General features: G+C 46.6%; 1 protein-coding gene across 3 annotated transcripts in view; it reads left to right on the top strand.

Moving 5' to 3' along the window:
* LOC118161773 (mitogen-activated protein kinase kinase kinase 3-like) overlaps positions 1-20,359 on the top strand; it is a 72,457-nt gene that overhangs the window by 25,953 nt on the left and 26,145 nt on the right. For 2 of the 3 annotated variants that reach the window (XM_035317408.1, XM_035317409.1), the window contains exons 3-4: positions 10,429-10,538; positions 19,594-19,637. In XM_035317408.1, the coding sequence (XP_035173299.1) occupies positions 10,429-10,538; positions 19,594-19,637 (154 nt within the window). The remainder of the gene's footprint in view (positions 1-10,428; positions 10,539-19,593; positions 19,638-20,359) is intronic. The other variant, XM_035317410.1, reaches the window with a different exon arrangement.

The raw sequence follows: 20,359 nt of genomic DNA, 5'->3' as shown, positions 1-20,359 counted from the left end.
GGGTCAAGGGAGAGAAAACAGTACCTGGCACCTTTGAAGTGGTGAGGAGTTTTATGGGCAGATGCTATGGGAGAAAATGCACCGTGCCGTAAAAACAGACAGCCCCTGAAATTTCTTTTCAATTCTCAGTGGAGCTATAAGCACACAAACTTTTCTTAAATGTCGTTATTTTTGATCTTTAAGGGTTGAGTCCTTGCTTGCGGGTCCCCAGAAGCCTCATGAGACTAATATATGAAATGTGAGATGATAACCACTTTGTCCAAGAGACAGCTATTTAGCCTGGTTTATCTCAAAGCAGCTCTGTGCTTTTACAGGAAAGCCCTGAGTCTTGCAGCTGTGTTCCTGTCCCTGCTTCCCGTCTTCCTGAGGGCTGCAACTGGGAGCCATCCAGCGCGGGAGTGGGTTCATGGCTAGGGAGCATTCAGCAGCTGGAGCGGTCAAGGTTGGGTTGTGTTCGTCTTTGGTGCTCTGCAGGATAAACACTCGCTCTTTCTCTAACGGAGATTTGTTTATTTAATCTTCGCTGTGCTTTAGATTGCTTTATGAGCTTTAATAGCAGGGACCAGGGCACTCGGCTAGTGAACAGCTTGTTGTGTGAGGGCTCTTGTTCCGTCCGTGTTACCTGCGCGTCTCAAGCTGCTTGACAAGCAAGGTCCGCCTTACGGTCCCTGTTCCACAGATAAGTTTAGAGGCACTTGGAAGCAAGGTGATTTACGCTGTTAAACCTCCGTCAGTAAGCAAAACACGTCACGGCCTATTCTTTCTCCTTGTGAGCTAATGGCACAGCAATACGTGTGTGAATGTCACCAAATTCCTGCCCCAGAATGGGGTGGCCTCGTCTACCTTGCTGATGGGGAGCAGCCTAGGAGCTAGAGGAGCAAGGTGAACAGATGAAGCAGGTAGTAAGGTCTCAATTAGTTATGGAAGATGACAACATAGGACCTGGGTGATGATCTTGCTGAGTCAACTAAAAATAAAAATAGTCTAAGGAGAGTAGAGCTGGTAAGAGCTCTTCTTGTGAGGCCTAGCCCTAACTTTGCTTCATGCTGGGGGCCCATTTGGGACCAGCATGGCTCTGGCCTCCACTTCAACTGTTTTGACAGCAAAATGGCATCTGCTGAGGGTGGGGGAAGAGTTTAAGACGTGAATACTTGAAGACATATGGGTGGGATTGGCACACTGGGGTCCCCACAGCATGGGAGCATGGCTGGGCCTGTACACCCTGCTGCAGCCCTGGGGAGCCATGGCAGCCAGGCCTTGGCTCTGCTGGGGCTGACTGAGCACCACTGCCCTGTGGTGACAGATTGCAGTGTAAGTCAAAAAGCACCACTGAAGTACTGAAAACCCTTCATATCCCTGAAAATGTGTGTATTTTTTATTTTTGAACCATCATGCCTCCAACTCCAGGATCTGAGTTGCTAAAGTTGCTGGCTAGATATGAGGGGCAGCACACATATTCTATAGCCCTGCCCTCGTCAGCAAATCTCTCTCCCTCTGTAGATACCACCCAATTTTAATACAGACATCTGTCCTGTTAACCAACGGGCATTAAAAGATGTGCAGCACAACAGTTGGGCCCCACAACTTACTGCAGGGCGCTCATGGGGCCGGTTGAAAGGAGTTGGCTGCAGGAAGACAGAAGGAGGGGGGAGACCAGTTCTTGTGCCTGAGACTTTGTCTGAAACCTTGGGATAAACTTCACAAGGGCAAAGATTTTTGTCCATCTCCATCCTGTCCAGCTTGGACACCCATCACAATACAGCTTTCCTTATGCTATAATGCTGGGGAGCTTGTGTGCCCTCTTGCTAATCAAAACCAACTCGTGGCTCTTGGGATGTTGCATGGCTCTTATCTGGGGAAAAAATGGTTTTTAAGCTGGATTTCACTGCTGTCTGCATGTGTGCTGACACCTGGGAATGTCTTCTGTCAAGCTTGCATGGGGACAAGGCTGCGGAGGAGTGCGACACATAGTGTGAATTTAACTACACACATTGCCCTCAGGAATGGCTGTTTTGGGAGGTTAGGGTTGTAATGAAATGCAGATGTAACTCTGCTTTCCCTCCCTGCTGAGCTAAACCAAACACCTTTCAGATCCTGAATGTTTCTATTGCAAGAGTCCATGGTAAATCTCCAGGATGACTGTACATCAGGATTGTGCCACAGCCTTTCACGTTTCTCAAGAAAAACTTACTGTACTATTTGTGGCTTAGCCCTCACAGCTTTTACACAAGTGGTAAGACTTGCTATGCCATGCCCTCGAAAGGTTTTGGTTTTGGTGTTTGCATCGATCACTTAGTGTTTAAGGGCATCATTCTCACCTTACCTAAACTGAGGTGAATTCCCTGTAGCTCTTTGTTTTCCCTGGGGAAATTCAGAAGTCAGTTCAAGTTCTTCATTATCTCACGTAACATATCTCAAATATGTTATGTTAAAACATATTTATTTGCTAGCTTATTCTCTTTTACTGTCTTCTGAAGGCTCTTACAGATGTGTTAAGAGCCCAAACACGTCCAATGTAATGTTATTTGTGTTGATGAGTATTTTGGGGACCGGTTTTGTCCTGTCATTGTGGTGATCAAAATTACTTACATTTGTGACATAAAGTTTTACTAATAATCATTTAAGTTGGTAACTGGTTTAGCTTATTCAAATAGATTCTTGCCTTTCCCATGAGCCAATTGCTGGCTGCCAAAATCTGTCCTCTTTTACAGGAGGCTGTAAAAGGAAGAGTTGTTTTTGGTTCAAATATCTTCTCTGATCTGACTGTACAGTTTTACCAATAGTTGTATGGCTCACTCAAGGGATAGCTTATGATGGGGAATAGGAGGCAGCAATTCTTAAAACAACCTTTACTCCCCAAGAAAAAGATCGGTGGGATGGTTGTCAGTGCGTGAAAAACACAGTTTTTTTTTTTATTGGGCATTTGGCATGATGGACATCTGTAGCTGTTAAATGCCTCAGATGGGTTTGTTTTTGTTCCTGGTTGCACTGTAAAAAGCAAATTTGAAATCCCAAATTTTGTCATCTATGGAGAGCAAGTGTTTGGCATTGATATGGCAGGTAAAATATTGATGACCTTCAATACCTATCAGATTGTGTGGCTTTTAGCACTGTGATACCTCAACTAGAATACATGTTTTCAAGAAGCCCTAGCACCTCGCAGTGTTATTTATCTGGGAGATTGTGCGTCTCCAGCTGAAGACGTCAGTGAGCAAACTCCTGCCAAGAAATCCTGCATATCAGAAGGGTCTTTCCTCACTTCCTCCTGTATAATTGCTCTGTGTGACCTGCTGAGCTGTGCCCTGCCCTCAAGGCGTACACGGGTGACCTTGCTATCCCTTGGGTGGGGTTGCAAGAAGGTGAACGACAGCAGGATCCAGCTGCCAGCGAGACTTTGCTGACTTGCAAAGGGAACGTGCTCCACTGGTGTCTGCTACAGCAGATAGCAATCAGGGCTGGGGAGGGGGGGGTAATGGGATAATTTTTCTCCCCATCACATACTGAACATTGCTCCAGACAGTAGCAAAACGACTTGTGCATGTGGGTTTAATTTAAATGGGGGATTATCTGCATCTCTGTCACTGGATGGATGCATGCAGCAGTCTGTTTTCCTGCGGGTCATTTACAGACAGCCCTTCTAAGGGGGGTGAGTCGCAAAATGGTATTTGTAGCTGCCTGTGAGAGCATCTGGTCCCTTCCTTACTTGCTTACAGGCTTTTGATATGGTCCACGTCAGGGTCTTGAGCTTGTGTTTCCAGCTCAGGAGATCACCGATCTCCCTCCTCATTTTGTCTGGGACAGTGTTTACTTACTAATTGATCCCTTCTCTTGATGTCTGTACAGGTGGTACCTGTGCAGCTGGTATTTTGTGCGTGGCCTGAATCCTGGTGGCAGGACATACCCATTGATGTAGTTTGTAGGTTCTGAAGAAACCCGAATGGGTCCTTTCCAGGCAAGGGTGCTCTTTCTTCCTCAGTAAGAGTTCCGTCTCCAAGCTCATTTTCCCTATTGGCTTTTGGAGAAAAGACAGCATTTGTTCTAACAAGGTTCTTTGAAACCTCCTTAATAGAGGTTAATGCTGTCTATTTTCTTGGACCAGGGAAGCAAACTGGGGACTGATATGACCTTGACCTTCTGATAAAGGCAGTCCGGCTTGCTGTCGTTCCAGTAGATGTAAACTGCTGCTGTAATGCATGGGCAAAGTTTGCTGCTACCCCATGCTCACACTCCAAATAGAAATGAAAAGGAGTTGTGGTCACTGAATGTTGCATCCCACTCTCGTGTTTGCTGTGTGCTCTTTGTAAAGAAATAAAAGGACAACTAGAAAGAGCTGCAGGAATCGGTTAAGGTTTGCTCTAATGTAAGAAGCCATATGTTACCAGTCTATTTAGCTAAATTAAGATGGGTGAAAAGGGGTTGAGGTCAGTCTGTGAATGCCTGCAGAAGACAAGGAGAGAAGATTTTCATTAATAGAGTGGTTTCCAGAACATGCAAGGGATATGAAGTTCTAATGAACGGGGTATGAAGCAAGCTACACTCAAACTGGAACTTGGAGAGACATTTGTTACAGTGAAGCTATTGAAATTATTGCGTGAACTTGTCAAACTGAGACTTTCTGGACAGCTTTCAGAAAGAAACTGTTCTGTCTGATTGATTTGAGGTCAAGATTGTGATACAGATACTGCTAAATGAATTTCTGTGGCCTTCGTATACATCCAGGAAGGTCAGATGGAGTTAAGCCCTTTCTGAATTGAAACTCTATTGATGTATTTAGCTCTGGCTGCAGACTTGTGTAGTCTTAGTCAAGACTTTTGCCTGTCTCAGATTCCTGTCCCTAAAATGAGGCACAAACAACAGCTCATCTCTCCTCCCATCTGACGACTTAGCCGAAAGTCTGTCCAGGCAGGAACTGCCCTTTGCAGGGCCCAGAGCGATGCTGGGTGGTGAGTCTTGGCTTTCTGGGGTTCTCTTTGGTAAATGAGAAATGTCTTATACCAGTTAATCCAAAACCAGAGGCAATGAAAGGATGATGTCCTTTGCAGGCCAAATTTAAGATGATCGATGTTGCAGTCATGTGGTTCCGTATTTCTTTCCACTGTATTTATTTACATTTCAGTATTTTTTCCACAATAGATTCAAAGCTTGTGTTTTGACAGTACTTTTACTGAAGGTGACAACGTTTCTGGGAGGCTTCCCATCCTCTCTCCATGCCCTCCAAGCCTTCGCAGCGCTCTTCCCGGGGATGTCCCCGGTGGTTGCATCGCCTTGCCGAGAGGTGGGTGCTGGTGGGGGCAGGCGCCGCTGGAATTTACACGGGCACGGCTGCCGAATGGGGTGAGCACCACCACGGCTGCGAAAAGCACAGTGGGATCTTTAGTGACCACAAGTGGTCACGGCTGTGGTTTTACGCCGGATCCGAGCAGAAGTGTGTGTGACAGCGTGCGGCCCCTTAGCTGCCTGCTCCAGCCTGGCCTAGGAATGACTCAAAGACGGTACCTTCTGCAACACCCAGGACTTTTCCCTAACTTTTCCTAGCCCAAACTCTGCCTAGCGGGCGAGAGAGGCTGAAATCAGAGCTCATCCTGTTTTACAAGACTCCGTTTTTTCATCCAGCTGGTGCCTTTTTTTTTTTTTTTTTGCACAGTTGATGGAAGCAGCTTCATGGAACTACCGTAAGCTGCGTCTTAGTAATGACCTATTAGCGAAGCCAACAATAACAGCACTGTCTAGACCATCTGAACACAGCTAAATTATTCCTTTGTCCCTCCTTGATTTGCTTTCTCTCCTGATTGTTGGATTGTTTTGGGTGGTCTGTGTTGACCTTCAGACTCGCTATTTCTCCCGTGCCTTATGTTATTACTTTTTAATTTTTTTTTCTCTTTTTTTTTGTTCAGCAGTAAGCTGCTGTACTAAGACTGAAACTCCAGGTTCCTCTCTGCTGCACACATGCTGGAACCGAAGCCGTGCAGCAGCACCGGAAACGTGTCTCTGAAGGGCAGAGAGATGTGTCACGTTGTGGCTTTCTGGTTTTACTTCGTACTTGATTTTTCCAAGCGCTTAGTGCCCTAGATTCGCATTGGTAGTGCCTGGGACCTGAGAGTCTTAATATCATACTGAGTGGAAAACGTGATGAGAGAAGGAGGTGCTCCAGTTTTGATCCAAGATCTCACCAAAGTGGGTCAGTGTGCTTTTAGTCAAGTTTAAGACCAACCTTCCCGTGTCACTGCAGCTCTGCTGGTCATTGCTCCCTGGGAGTGCTCGTCTGACTTCTCTCCTCTACGTAACGCCAGACCTTTAGGGAATTATTATCTCTGAGACCTCCAGACCTCCGCTGTGTTTGGTTGGAAGTGGTACTTGGGTGGGCTGGCAGCGTGATTGAATGAGCTTTGTCACAGGAAGCTGATTTAAAAAGGGCAAAATTGAGGGGTTGGTGGGAAGTAGAGAATAAAGAAATGAAACTGCTAATAAGGGAAATGTGTGGAAGGAAAGAAAGAGCTGGGGGTGCAAGAAGAGACTCTGGGGATGAAGGGACAGTGTCAAACTCAAATGAGTTTTTATGTTTCACTTTTGCCGTGTAATCAGCTTTTCTTTGCCCTGGTCTTCCTTGGAAGAAATAATTCCTGCTTACGTGTCGTGCTGGGTGGAGAGAAGGCTTCGTTTCCCCAGCAGTTCATCCTTCATCACTGCTAAGTAAACCTGTACAAAATGGTGCAAGCTGAGCCGGTGGGTTGTTCAGGAGCAAGAACCTGCTCACGTTGCGCCAAGAAAGTGGTTTTGTGGAGTCCCTGAGTGCATCTGAGCTCTGCCGAGTACTTCAGGGGTGTTGTGCAACTTGCAGCTGCTCTGCTCTGGAGCTGCGGCGAAGCCTGGGAAGATGTCTGCTGCGTAGCCTCAGTGCTACAGGAGGCTTCTCAGGAGGTCCTGCTAGCACTAGAGCAGGAAAACCAGATCTCGTGTGACCCTCAGGCACGGCATTCCTGCTGTTTCCCCAGCGTTTTCCCCCAAGGAGAGCCGTCCATCCTGCACCTCACACGAACCAAGCCGACCGGAGAGCGAGCAGCCTGCGACGCCCCTTTCGCTGGAGAGGCTTGGGAGTGGCATTTGGATTTAATTAGCCAGCGAGCTGCTTGCTTGAATTTGGACTGAACTGGCTGAGCTGGCTGCTCGTTTCCATGGAACAAAGTTCTCCACCCTTCTAGGGAGTCAGCTCGGAGACCCCAAGAGCTGTAATAAGGATGGGCAAGAGGCTTAGTCTGGAAAGCATCAGTCCCTGTGCAAAGCTGTCACAAAGAGGACTGCGAAGCGTCAGTTTTGCAACCGATGATGCAAATTGTGCTCCTGCTCCGAGGTTACCTTGGAGCATGGTGCGGGGCTTTTTTGCTCTCTTATTATTTTTTTGTTGAACGCTTGAGGCTTCAGCAATAGTCCCTCTGAAATCAGAGCTTTCAGACTGAAGGCACGTGTTTTTTCAAGGAATAAAGTATTTCTGCTGGTGCTTAAGTAGGGTGCTCTGATACGTAGACGCTCCATGCTTTGGAGGCAGAAAACAGGCTTTCTTGCTAGTACAGAAAGAAACTTGTTTTATACTAGTATTCAACGATGGCATGGATGTGTGTTTTCTGGTTTATGACACGTAACGCGTAGGTTTTTATTATAAAAGAAAAATGCTCACATGCCCTTCAGAATCCTCCTCAGCATCGGCCTTTTAGTCGATGTCGTAAGAAAAGTGCTGAGTTGGCGTCCTAAATTTTAGAAATCTCTTCTTTTTTGTCCTTTTTTCTTCTACAACCTGGTTCAGGACAGCTAGGGCCCCACTTTGCACTCCCGGTTGTAGGCTGAGAAAGCTGGTGGTTGGGTGTTTCTGGATTTCCCCTAGATTTAAGCAGTTAGGGAAAGCGAGTGGATGCTTCTTGCTGTGGTGTGCGAGGAAGGACGCAAAAGGACGCTTCTGGCAGAGGTGTTCAGCCCAACTTTCAAAGGAAAGGAGGCTGAGGCTTTCAGTCGTGCAGGTGAGGCTGCAGCAGCAGGAATTTTGCAGTGATAGGATCCACTTCAGCTCAAAGGTCTCTCCTCTTTTTCGATGGCTTTCTGGATGCCGTGGGCTTGTCTCACACATCCTAGCTAAGATGTAGCTCATGCTGTCGCTCTCTGCTGCACGTTTAATCCCCGTGGTGCCCACAGGATGCGGTGGGAGCTCTCTGGGACGTGGTCCATGGGCCAGCAGGGTTTGGGCCACCTCTGGGGGCTGTCAGCTTTTGTTTGGGCTTGTGAGGAACGGAGGGAGCAGCTGTGACAGTCGCTGCAGAACGCTTTGATGTTACTGTCCCCATTTCTTGGTGTATCATCAGCATTATTAATATTATTACAGCCATCACCGTGGTCTCCAGCAAACCCTGCCGCGTGCCTCTTTAGGCCAGGCACTGCTGGCTCAGGGAAATCCTAGGACATCCTCGCAGGACACCGATGGATCACGCAGAGATGCGACTCCTCGCAGCTGCTGCCAGGAATATTCGGGGATGTGCAGAGGAGGGAGGGCAGCGGCGTGGCCGTGCTCGCAGTAGCCAGGCTCTGCCACTGCCTGCTGAAACCCCATTTCCCCGTGACATTAGGGACTGCGTTTTGTGTCATTGTCCTCAGGAAACTTTTGTTGTCACTCGGGTTGGAAAAAAAGGGGTGAGGAGCATTTTAGAGATTACAGCTAGCTTTGGTGGAAAATTCCTGGAGGGTGGTGTGTGGGTTTTTTTTGTTTCTGTGTGTGGCTTTTTTTTTCCTCATTTGTCCCTCCCCCATTCCCTTCCCCCTCTACAAAATAAGTTTTTTCTGCTTTTTTTGTGTGTTGTTTTTCTTTTTTCCTACTACAAAATCTGTCTGGCAAACTAGGCTTGTCCCCGGGGGTCCCTTTTTTCAACAACAACAGCAAGTAGGAAAATTCTAGTTCTTTTGTTTCTTTTTCTTTTTCCTGAACTAGGAATAAACCTTCTCATAAACCTTCTCATTTTCTTGAGCGCTTTATTGTAGCACCCCAGGCTGTGTTCCCTGCAACCCCTCCCGAAAAACACATCCCCGTGCTCGCTGAGCAGGGAAATGTGGAAGGGGCGAGGACTGTACTGCTGAGTACTTCATGGATACGTGTTATATATATAATAAATACAAGAAAAAATGAAATATGAAATATATAGATACGTTGACTACAAGAAAAATAAGATTTTTGAGCTTTAAAAGAAACATTTAAAAAGAAAATGTTTTCAACCTTTTCCCCCCTTTTCCCCCTTACTTTAATGAGATGGCTCTGGGTACCCGGCATGCACGAGAAGCCTTTCTTAAACCCTTTTTGTCACAGCTTCAGTCCTGACGTGACCCGACCACACATGACACAGGAGGAACAGGAAAAGAGGAGGTGGTGCTGTGTCTGAGCATGAAGATCCACAGCCTATACATCCCCGGGGAAAGAACCTCCGTGTTTGGGTCCAGCCCCACACCATTTCATGCAGTTTTTGTCATCTCCGTCTTCCACCTGCTTGCAGACCTGGAGTTAGATGTGCACACGGCTTGGCGTAGGGGTGCCTGGGGTCCCGGAGACACTTGCTTTGCCACAAAAGGCAGTAGCTGTATTTGCGTTTCTCCAGTAACAGCTGCGTGAACTTACATCTGCCCCTCCTGGCTGAATCACGAGCGTGGCAGCACACGCATCGTGCTGTGCCCAAGGCCTAGATAGGTCTTCTGGTGCCTGTGGTTTGTATTTTCCAACGCAGTAGGTTATAGCTGCCTTAAGAGTCCATGCCTGTAGATCTAAAAGCATTGAAAAGGGAGAGACTGGTTTCATATCCAATGGGTCCATCAGAAGTCTTCTGGTACTGCAGAAGTCAGAAATACTGCGTGCCCTCTTGGTGTGTGTCTCATCTGTCCTGGATGGTTGGGTTTATTGCCCCTTCTAACAGGTTTCTCGTCCTCTCCCCTGGTTTCTCACTGGCTCTAGGCTTTAAAGTCAGTTGTGGCTCTTGAGCTTCTTTATGCAGAGGGAGGGGAGGAGGAGATGAAGCTGGGTTGTGCTCCATCACCTGCTGCATGAGCTTTTTTGGGTCTGGAGAGATGGCTGTCCTACAGAGCGCCGCCTTACACCTCCCAGCCTGGATCCAGCCCTGCTAAATACCACATCTAGCCTATGGGTCCCACTCGAAAGGGCCCCATGGGGAGCAGATGTGGCTCTTCTGGGGATCTGCGTCTCCTGTGATGAAGAAACTTTGATTTCCTACACACGATGGGTTGGATGGGCTGTGGTGTGTCGTCTTACAATGCCTCCCTTCACATCATGACTTTGGACCCATTTGGGTTGAAAGATTGCATACGCGATGCTCTATTTTTTTTTTCTCCCTGTTTTCAGGGGTGAGGTTACCTTCCGTGCTTCAGTTGTCTTTTCTTCTTTTGCAGATGAAGAAGAAGCTCTGAACTCTATTATGAAGGATTTGGCAGCGTTGGGCAAATGCGGGGGGCTGCTGGACAATAACAGGAACAAAAACAGCCTCCACTCCAGCAAACAGGTAAGACGTGGCTTGGGTCCACCCCAAACTCTAGTAGGGCGAAGAGGTGGGCGTGATGCTCAGCAGGCCAGGAGCACGGAGTTTAGATGTTAGAGATGAAGTTAACAAGTGCTGTAGGAGCTCAGCACATCAGAAATAAAATAATTTTACCCCAGCATAAGCTTTAGGACCTCTTTTTGAAGAGTTAAAAAGAAGCTACAGGCAGCCCCATATCATGGAGGGACAATGGAGGACCAGAGGACAAAAATTATGCTCCAAATCATTCCTAAATATTGAGACAGAGCCTGAAACTGGTTTTAAATCTCAAATCCCACCCCGAGGCTCTTCTTTCTCTTAGCACTGATTCTAGTAGAACTTGTTACAAGCGCTGCAGCTTTAAGAGTTAGATCAGTCAAATGCTTTCTGTTGACGGTGTTGATGAAATACAATATATATCACACGCACATTGTACTTCAGATGTTTTAAAGATGGACTGCCAACTCTGAGCTGTAGACACCCAGGCTCTTTGGGGAGGAATAATGTCATTCTTATATAAAGTGTTTAAATATTAATTACTGGTGTTTATGCGCCTAAAACAAAATGTTTTGGCCCTGTCGCGTGTTCGGAGTTGATTTAGTGAGCAAAAACCTTGTCCCTTGAGCAATATTAGAAGTGATTTGCTGACATGGATATATGTAATAGCTAAAGGGGATTTAATAGGCGATTTGCATATGGAACAAATAGCATACAGAACTGAAGTTGTGAAGAAAATTCAGTCGTCAAAATACCAAGGTGAAAAAAATAAGGGAGGGAGAATAATTAGGGGTGCTGGGAAGCTGCTGGAGAAGTATGCAAGCAAATCCACTTGGAATTCCTCTTCTAATGCTATGGCTTAGGGTAAGCTTGTAATCAACGTCACAACTGCTGAATGCCTAGCAAGGAAGAAACCAAATTGTCACTTACAGTTGTCGTGCCTATTTTAATGGCATTTGTGCTGCTAACAAAAAACTCTGAGTGTAGAGGAAGGGATTCCCAAATCCCTCCAGACTTCCTAGACACACGCAGACGAAAACACATGCACACGTAGCATGTCTGTTTTAAAGTGTGTCCTGGCGGTAGCAGCTGTCCAAGTTGAATCACTGGAGTTGTGTTCAGCTCATGCTGAAATAAATCCAAGATGTTTACAGAACTGACCGGAGAAATTCGGAGCTGGCTCTGCAGCTGCAGGCAAAGCAGACAGTCCAGCGCAGCTTTGGATGGCTCTGAGGGTAGCATTTTCTGCAAGTTGATGGGTGGGGACCATACCAAGCCATCTCAGGATGCTTTCGGGACAGCAAAACTTTTTAGACTTCTCTTAAATGCCATATTTGTTTTCTCACAATGGGAGAAAATTCCTGCTGTCATTTTTGAAAACTATAGCTGTTAACACTGCAGAGATATGGTTAACCAGATATTTAGTGAAAAAGGAGGAAAATAATAGTTTGCACTGCCTGAATTGTTAACTACAAAGGTTTAATAAAGTTGAATTCGTGCAAACAAGTTTGTATTCACAGCCCATCCACTCCATATCCTCATCTATACTTCGCTAATAGGGTCACGTTGTGCTCTGCTGTCAGCTTTAGAATTGTTGGCTGCCACGTGCATTTAGTCTTACTGTGCTAGGAATCAAACTGTTCTTCCCATGACAACACGGATGCTTGGAAAAGCATTGCCTCCTTTATCATTTTTCTTTTTATCCATAAGCGGATCGGCTGTAGCTGCCTGCTCAGGATTACTCAGAGCTCTCCGATGGAGGAGGCACAAGTAGTCAGCATCCCGCACCCCTCGCACATCCGGGGCTGAGGATTCAGACCAACAGGCCCCACGAGATGAAGGGCGTTGGAGTATGTCGAGCTGTTGCTTCACTTAATTGGCCTAGCTGGAACAAGTCTGGCTCGCGGGACGATGGGAGTCTAGTCTGCGAGGTGGGGAGTGGCCAAAGTAGGTGGAATTAGCGGGGACTTGGTTCATGTTTGCAGCTCAGAAACTTTTAATTGACTTGTTTGGGTCTTTTTTTTTCTTTTAGAATCTGATGGCAGGAACTAGGAGGAAATGGTTTTAGAAATGTCATGCCTTTGATTTGTTGTTCCTTTGGTACTTGGTGTTCCCACCTTTTTTTAGGATGAAGTTGGCTGATTGGGCTGAACGATGCAATGCACATTCTCCTTTCTTGGACCGGGGATAAGGCACGGGGCATTTAGATGTTCGATTCTCCCCTTGGGATTCTCATTGTAGGTGTCTGTTATGAGGCCCTGTAGCAACATGCTCACACATTGGTCTGGACATTCAGTTCTTAGATTTAAAAAAAAAAAAAAAAGTTATTTTTTTTCTGTGGAAGAATGCTTTTCAGAGGCATGGGAATCCTTCGGTCGGCGTTCCAAATTTCTGCTGAAAAACACTTTAGACAAGAATGTGTTGACTAACTGTCTTGTCCCTCTGTGACTTGCAGCATTTTTTTTGGTCCACAAAGAAATGCAACCAAAATGCTACCTCATCCCTGTCTCTTGGAGGGGTTCCTTAGTGCTCTCTTGACAGAATATGAAATCTGGAGCCTGCCAGATCGTATTGCTGATAGGACTGGGCCACACAAGAAAGTAGTCTGTGGTGGTGTGTGCTACAGAATATTTCTTCCCAAAGATAATGACAATTGTGCTTTAGATCGTTTTATGGAATGAACTTCTCCTAAGGCAAATTGCTTAAAAATCTTTCATTTTTTTTAGTTTGATTTCCTTACAAATGAGTTTCTGGACTAAGGCTGAGTTTCTGGATGTCTTTTGCTTCGTGGTAGAACAAGCTGGAAATGAGAACAGCGATACATGATGCACGATGCAAACAAGTTCCATCACTTAGATTGCCCAGGAAGCTGGCAGCAGATGTGATAGCTGAACTTGAGTCTCCCAGGACCGGGTCAGGTGTGGCAACCACTATGTATGATGCCTTTCTGCCTTGTGAGAAAACAGGGTAGAGGGTCAGAGGTTGACACCGTTTTCCTTCCACGTGTGAGCCCCAATCTTTAAAAGGGAATTGTTTTCTGGGAACACAGAGGTCATCCTGACGTTATTCCTAGTGCATCCTCTGCTCTGTTATTCCTCCATTATTCGTTTTATCTGTCCTTTATTCCTAGCGTATCCTCTGGCATGGCTGGAAGGAGTCCCTTCAGGCAATCTTCTGGACTGAACAAACAGAGGCAGTTCATAGCAGTTGCTCTGTTCCTATGTGATGTGAGAGAAGGGCAGGAGGAAATGGCAGAATAAAGATGTGCATTGTGATTCCTAAAGAAAAAGATGAGTGGGATAAGAAGGGAAACCGCAAAGAATTAGAAACCCCAAACAGAAACGTGGAGGAGAAAGAAGCAATTATATTAACATCTTTTGCATCTGTCTGTTTATACGCACATCCATTTAATTATATAAATAGCACTTGGCAACTAGCAGTACGAGGCTGGTTGTCAGTGCTGTGCTTCAATCTAATGACGAGGCATTGGCGTGGGCCTCTATCACAGCTGATGACAGCTAGCAATTCCTCTGCCACGTTAATTTTGATTGCAAGTTCTCCCATGGCAATAAAGGCCGATATTTGTTGGGAACATTTTCCTGTGCAGAGCAAGTGTCAGACTGACCTAAAAGTTGTTCTTTCAGTAAATTACCGCTGGACTCTCTTTCCTTTGGCAAGTTGAATGCAGGATAAGGCTTGCTCATAACCGGAATAAATTATAGCTTGTGTTCTAGGGCTCTCTGTAGGTCTTGAAGCAGTCTAAAAAGGAGTTTGGCTTTATCACCTCAGTTTTACTGTTGGGGAATATATTGGGTTCTGTAAATACCACCTTGAAGATGGGAGTTGCTATGAAGAGAGCTGTGGGGTCTTCCCACACCATGGGGGCAGAAGCAAGAGACCAGGAGGGGAGTAGCATTGGCTGGGAAAGGCTTGGCTGGATCTGGCAAAGGCAGTGGGAGTCCTGAGGATTTGGGCAGGAGGCTTCCCCTTGGCTGCTGTGGAGCTGACTTGGGTGCTACAAGGGAACACCCACCAGAAATCCTCCTGGGAAAAAGCTATTCCCTCCCAGGTAGGTGATTTTGGATGGACATCTTGAAATCTGTGATTTGTGCTGCTGTATAAAACTAAAATATCTGTAACAAGGAGCAGCAAACCCTCTAGACGTAATCTTTCTACTGGCCTCTCACTTGTTGGTCTTTCTTATGTGGAGGAAGAAAGCTGTAAGGATTTGGGGGGACCAGGATATCTCGTAGCTCCCACCCACCGGGAGGAGAAGGGGGCAATCCCAGACAAAACCCTTTCTGTCGACATGCTGAACTACCCAAAGTGCGTGGGGGTTCTGTGTGGATAATTCCTAATGACGCGGATTAGTCATCTCCTATTGTGGTTTAGGGACACAGTCCAGCTGTCTGGCTTGTAACGTACGCCCCGTTGCTAAAAGCAGGGGTGAGCACAGGACTAATCCAAACAACATGCTTGCTGGGGAGGTAGAGAAGTCCCCTTGGCCTGGCTCTCTGGTGCTTATTTCTCTTGGCTGAAGCCAGAAGTTGAGGAGAAAACCCACCTTTTTGTGGCTTTGTATGAAAGAGTAACTAAATCTCCAGTACTTGAATGCCACAGTGCTCTGTGGGGTTTTCTCATTGTTTCCTAAGCCAACAAGTAGAAAATGAAAGAGTTGAAAATGTTTTACCCTCCAGCATGCAGAAATGGATCTCTTTCATTGCCCTTATTTCACCCAATTTTACCCAGAGGGGAAGCTGACGCAAAGTAGGTGTCATGGATGGGTAAGAGCAAAACTGGAATGACCCTCTTGGTTCATTCTGGGTTCAGAATTCATTAGTTGAATTCAAGAGGAGGAGAGACCACAATGAGGGGAGTCTCGAATTTGAACTTAACGCTGGCTGAGGACTTTGCAGGATGGCAATTTTTGGTGCTTCAGCTCTTGGTGCCGTGCTAACACACTGGCAGGGGTGTCTTGCTGGGTGTCTGCTGGCAGGACTGGTCATCCCTTCCCCATCCGTGGTGATGTAGCCAGGATGGCCCTGTGTGGTCAGATGTCTTCTGCCAGCATGGTTTTCCCCAGTCTGATCACCCCTTTAGTAGACTGAGGCTGAGGGTGCTCAGCACCTCCTGTTCCCCCAAAGCCGTTTCCATTTTAGGCCTCGCTATGTGTTTTGCTGTGCTCTGTGTGTGCTTTTATTACAAACAGCAGTCGGCTCTTCAGGGATCTCTGTAGCAGATCATGATTCACCTCGTTTGGAAGCACTTTTTCCATTTTTCCGACTTCTCGCTTAATCTGAACCAGCTCACTCTGGTTCCCCGGTGCATCAGAGGGCTCCACGGGCAGCTGCGCTCACCCCATGTCCCCCACCAAGCCCTGCTCAAGGGCTGTGGTAGAGGAGACCTTTCCCTCATGCCACCATCGTGTTCCCCTTCAGCCTGACCCCAAGCACGTAGCTTGTAGTCCTGTCAGCACTCAGAGGCTGTGGGGCTTTTCCTCGTTTAGTGAAATTAGAAGTTTTAAGGAAGAAGCTAAAAATACCTTCTGGAAAGCCTGGAAAGATGGTGATGTATTTGTGGCCGCTGCAGTGGCTTTGCTTTTCTTTTCCGAGGCAGATGGCAAGAAAGAGTAAAACACCAGAAGCCATTTGTTAGCGAGGCTGGAGGAAATGCCAGTACAAGTATCTCGGGGAAGAAATTATTCCAGAAACGAAGGGAATTACTGTGGTATTTCCTGTCAGTGTTGTCGCTGGTTTTGTTTGTGTCACAGCAGGGCCTCAAGGCGCCATTTGAGACTCGGGCTCCCTGGTGCCACGTCGTATGAGAATGTGGTGCTTAATGAAGTACGTGCAGCCCAGGAGACCAAAGGTCTAAATTTTGGACCTGGCTGCTCTACTTCACCTCCTCATGTCCTAGCACCACAGTGTCTGCTGCTTGCTTTTCAAGTTCTCCATGAAACCATAGCAGACTTCTACTGCAGTTGGCGTGAGGGCTGATTCCTCACAGCAAGGCCTTACCCCTCACCGCTGTATTTAACACACGTCCTTCTTAGACATCTTGGCCTCTTCTCCTTTATCAACTAATGGCCTCCTGATTGTGGGGCAGAAAGAGTCCGTCATTAACCTCATTTGACATCTGATGGCAGGGAGGCCTAGGCAGGGTGAATAGCGTGGCCTGGGTTGTGCAAGGAAGAGTTCCTGTTGCCATAATTCCTCACAAAATTACAAAATTGAGGGGGTCCCAGCAGCCTGCACAACCGGTGCCTCTTCTGCCTCAATGCCCTCATGTTGTGTTGAGGTCCTTAAGGAAATGATGCTAATTTTGCCTCCTCTTCATCACGTGTTTGAAGCGCTGGATGCAGGCTCGTGTGAGGTTTCACTCTGGTGCTTGGCGTTGCCCCAGGCTCCCTGTGTGATCTCAAACAAGTTGCTTCAAACCAGATTTCCATGGGTGTAAAAAATCACAGCCTGCTCCAGCGTTTAGGAAGTGCTTTGCATCCTCCTGGGACTTCCTAGCACTTTGGGCACTGCCCACTTTTTTTAAAGGAAAAAAGTATTTGTTGCTGGTGGCAGTGATGAATTCAGCTTTAGCAGTGAGTCAAAAACAAGAGCAAGCCAAGGGAAAACTGCAAGATAACTGTAACCAACTCCTCAGAATACATATATGTATTTCCCCTCTTCAGAATGCTTACATGTTTAAGATCATGGTTTCTTTGAGGGAGGCAAGAGCCTAGTGGTTTTTACATCAGCCAAAAACCTAATAATCTCATTAACAAACGAAGTGGGTTTTCATTCCTCTGATGCAGCCGGGGGTTCGCTGCTTTGCTCAGAAAAAAAGAGCAGAGCAATGTGGGGCAGCTGGCGTACTTCTGTTGGCTTCGGGCCATAGCACATCAGCCCTGTTGTTGATGTGGAAGAAAAGGATGCAGCAGGGTCGTGGCTCTTTTTTTCCTTTTCTTGTCTCTCTGGAGCTTTACACAAGTGTTTTGACGTTTCCCAGCCACAAGCTGTTTAGTAGAACTTATTTGTCTGCGGAATTTGTTTTGCTCAGCACAAACATGCTGTGTGCGCTACATCCCAGCTCAGTGCAGCTTTCAGGTCTGCGCTGAAAGTGAAACCTGTGTTTTTGAAAGGTTTCCTGCAGTGAGGCTGGAGCTGCATGAGATTTTCCCCTTACACGTCCTGCTCTTTTGTAAGGAGAAACCTCGAAAGTTCCTTGTCCTGATTTTTCTCTTGTTTTGGAAAAGGACTCTACAGGGTTTCATGCTGTGAATCCGCACTGTCTGATTTGCTTCCAACATCCAGGAGAGGTGAATTAGCCAGGCCCTGTTCAGATAAAATATCTGAATATTTTATTCCGATAAATGAAATAACAAATGGCAATCCCAGACATATTTGGCTGCCTCTCTAGAGTGATTTGGACCTTCAACATTGATCTGTTATGGTCATCTTTTCTCTTCAATTTTGGACTGTTTGTCCAAAAATACCTGGATTGGTATTTTAATGGTTTGGGCCTGGTTGTAGAAAGAAACCACGAGTTTGTCCGGACATCGTGGGTCTGGAGAACTGGCTGCAGACACCGAGCTGATGTAAGTGCCTGTAACGCTGCTGAAAAGCCCCATTTTCTGACAGTCCCAGCACTGGTTCTTGCAGTCCTGTCTGGAAATGCCACAAGCAGAGCTAAAAAGGATGTGTTTCAGATGATGCAGTGTGCTACCTTATATCTGCCACGGTTTTTAAGCTTTTTCACTGAGTCTCCTCTAGGCTTAACGTCCTGAACTTCGTTGGGTGTTTGCAGAGCTCAGGGAGCTAGCTGCCTGTTTAAAAATAAACCTAAGGACACCTAGCCAGCTCATTTTCCTCATTAGAGTCAAAGCTGTTTTGCTGCGGCTCTGCTTTCCCTCTGAGAGGATGGAAAGTGTGCCTTCATGTGCTGGAAATCCAGGGTTAGAGATAAGGCCCTCGCTCAGGAAGGGCTGTCATCCACCCAGTCAGGGATTATCCCTGGTGGTGAGGGACTGAGTCCTCCCTGAGGTTGTACTTTTGAAGGAGGTGGAGAGTGCTTTTTTTTCTCCATGGGAAGAAAGCCACTGTTTGAGGAGGCTCGTGTGGATTAGTGGGAGCAGAGGCCTGGTTAATAGGGGTGACAACATGGTCTGGGAAGTAAAAGGGTTTTTGATCTGCCTTGGATACCATTGAAAAGTCCTGGCACGAGCCAAGGGATGCTAGAGGGATGCTTGGCTCAGGCTCAGTCTGAGAAGCTGAATGAATGAAAAGGCTTCTTTCGGTCTTACGATAGCTGCTAAATATACACAAATAGAGGAGGGAAGAAGTGGCTTTTACTAGTGTCTGTGTGGTTGTGTTCCCAGTCTGCCCATGAATCCACTGGAACTTATCTGGGCAAATCTAAAGGTTTCTCCTGGGGTGAGCTAGAGTTCAGAGTGCATATTTACTGTGTCTGGAGTAGTGATGCCTGATATACTTTGCTTCTTGCCCTTTTACCCTTGTCCAAGTGCAATTTATTAATATTATACAGATGAGTCACAAAGTGATTGAGGTTGGAATGGACCTCTGGAGATCCAAGCCCCCTGCTCAAACAGGGTCACCTGGAGCACGTTGCACGGGATTGTGTCCAGACAGGTCTTGAATATTTCCAGAGAAAGAGACTCCACAACCTCTCTGGCCAACCTATTCCTCTGTCACTCTTGCTGTAAAGGAGTTTCTCCTCATGTGTTTCAGTTTGTTCCTGTTGTCTCTTATCCTGTCACTGGGCACAACTGAAAAGAATTTAGCCCAATCCTCTTGACATGAGTAAGTGTCCTCTTGTTTACAGAAAACTTTTTTTTTTTTTTTTTTTTTTGGCAAGTACACTTGTTAGCAAAGCAGTGGAGTTTCCCCAAAGTCCAGCAGGAAACTTGGCCCTAAATAGATCAGACACCCAGCAGAGTTAGGGGAGTCTCCCTGAGAACCGCTCTGCGGTTTGGATCTGCCTGTCAGTCCGGGACACGGTTTGGGACCTAACTGTTTTCTGTTTTTAATTTCAGCAGCGAAATGTCAGGATCAAGTTTGAATATGAAGGAGAGAAAAGGTATGTACCCACCCCAGTCCCTTTATGTGTACAGGGACAAATTACCCTTTTTACCCAACAATGTCCCACTGACTTCAGCCAGCTGCAGATGAGCTCACAGCAGGATTAATTCCCCTGAAATCAACCACAATTTTATATGCAAGAGCCTTGCCTCATCATCCTGTTCTCCATAGTACCTCCTGGGATTTGCATGCACTCAAAGTGGTTCCAAACTGGAAGTCATTAAATGCCTCTTACCAGGGACGCAGGGTGCCCAGTTGGATCCTTTTCTCTCTTTAATTCTTGAGCCTTGCTGAACCGCAGCTGAGCTGCAAGACTACAGAAATCTGTCCTTTGATTAGCAGCCTATGACACTTACTTAAGATAACCAGATTTTAGGCACGGGTCCCATAAAAATAGAGCTGGGAGTTAAAGCTTGCACGCCCTTCCCTACTTGACATTTTCATGGAATCACCGCTGCTCGATGCTCAGTGAATGTGGCAGGGCAGGCCACAGGGTTGGAAACTCACAGACTGATGGTCGAAATTGCATGGGAGAAAGAAAGAAAATAAAAGTAATATCACTGTAGGACTAGCCTGTACCTGTTGATACATGCATCTCGAGTGGCTGCATGTGATGGTACAGGAGAGTCACAGGATGCTGAACTGCACCATTCCATCCCTGCTCCCTATTCAGAGCCACTTGCTGAAAATGGAGGTGATAAATCACTTGCTGATGTGTGA

The sequence above is a fragment of the Oxyura jamaicensis genome, chromosome 2 (genome assembly GCF_011077185.1).
Source record: "Oxyura jamaicensis isolate SHBP4307 breed ruddy duck chromosome 2, BPBGC_Ojam_1.0, whole genome shotgun sequence".
In the NCBI taxonomy this organism is placed as follows: Eukaryota; Metazoa; Chordata; class Aves; order Anseriformes; family Anatidae; genus Oxyura; species Oxyura jamaicensis.
Note: the sequence above shows the minus strand (reverse complement) of the source record. Positions and strands in the feature narration are given on the sequence as shown.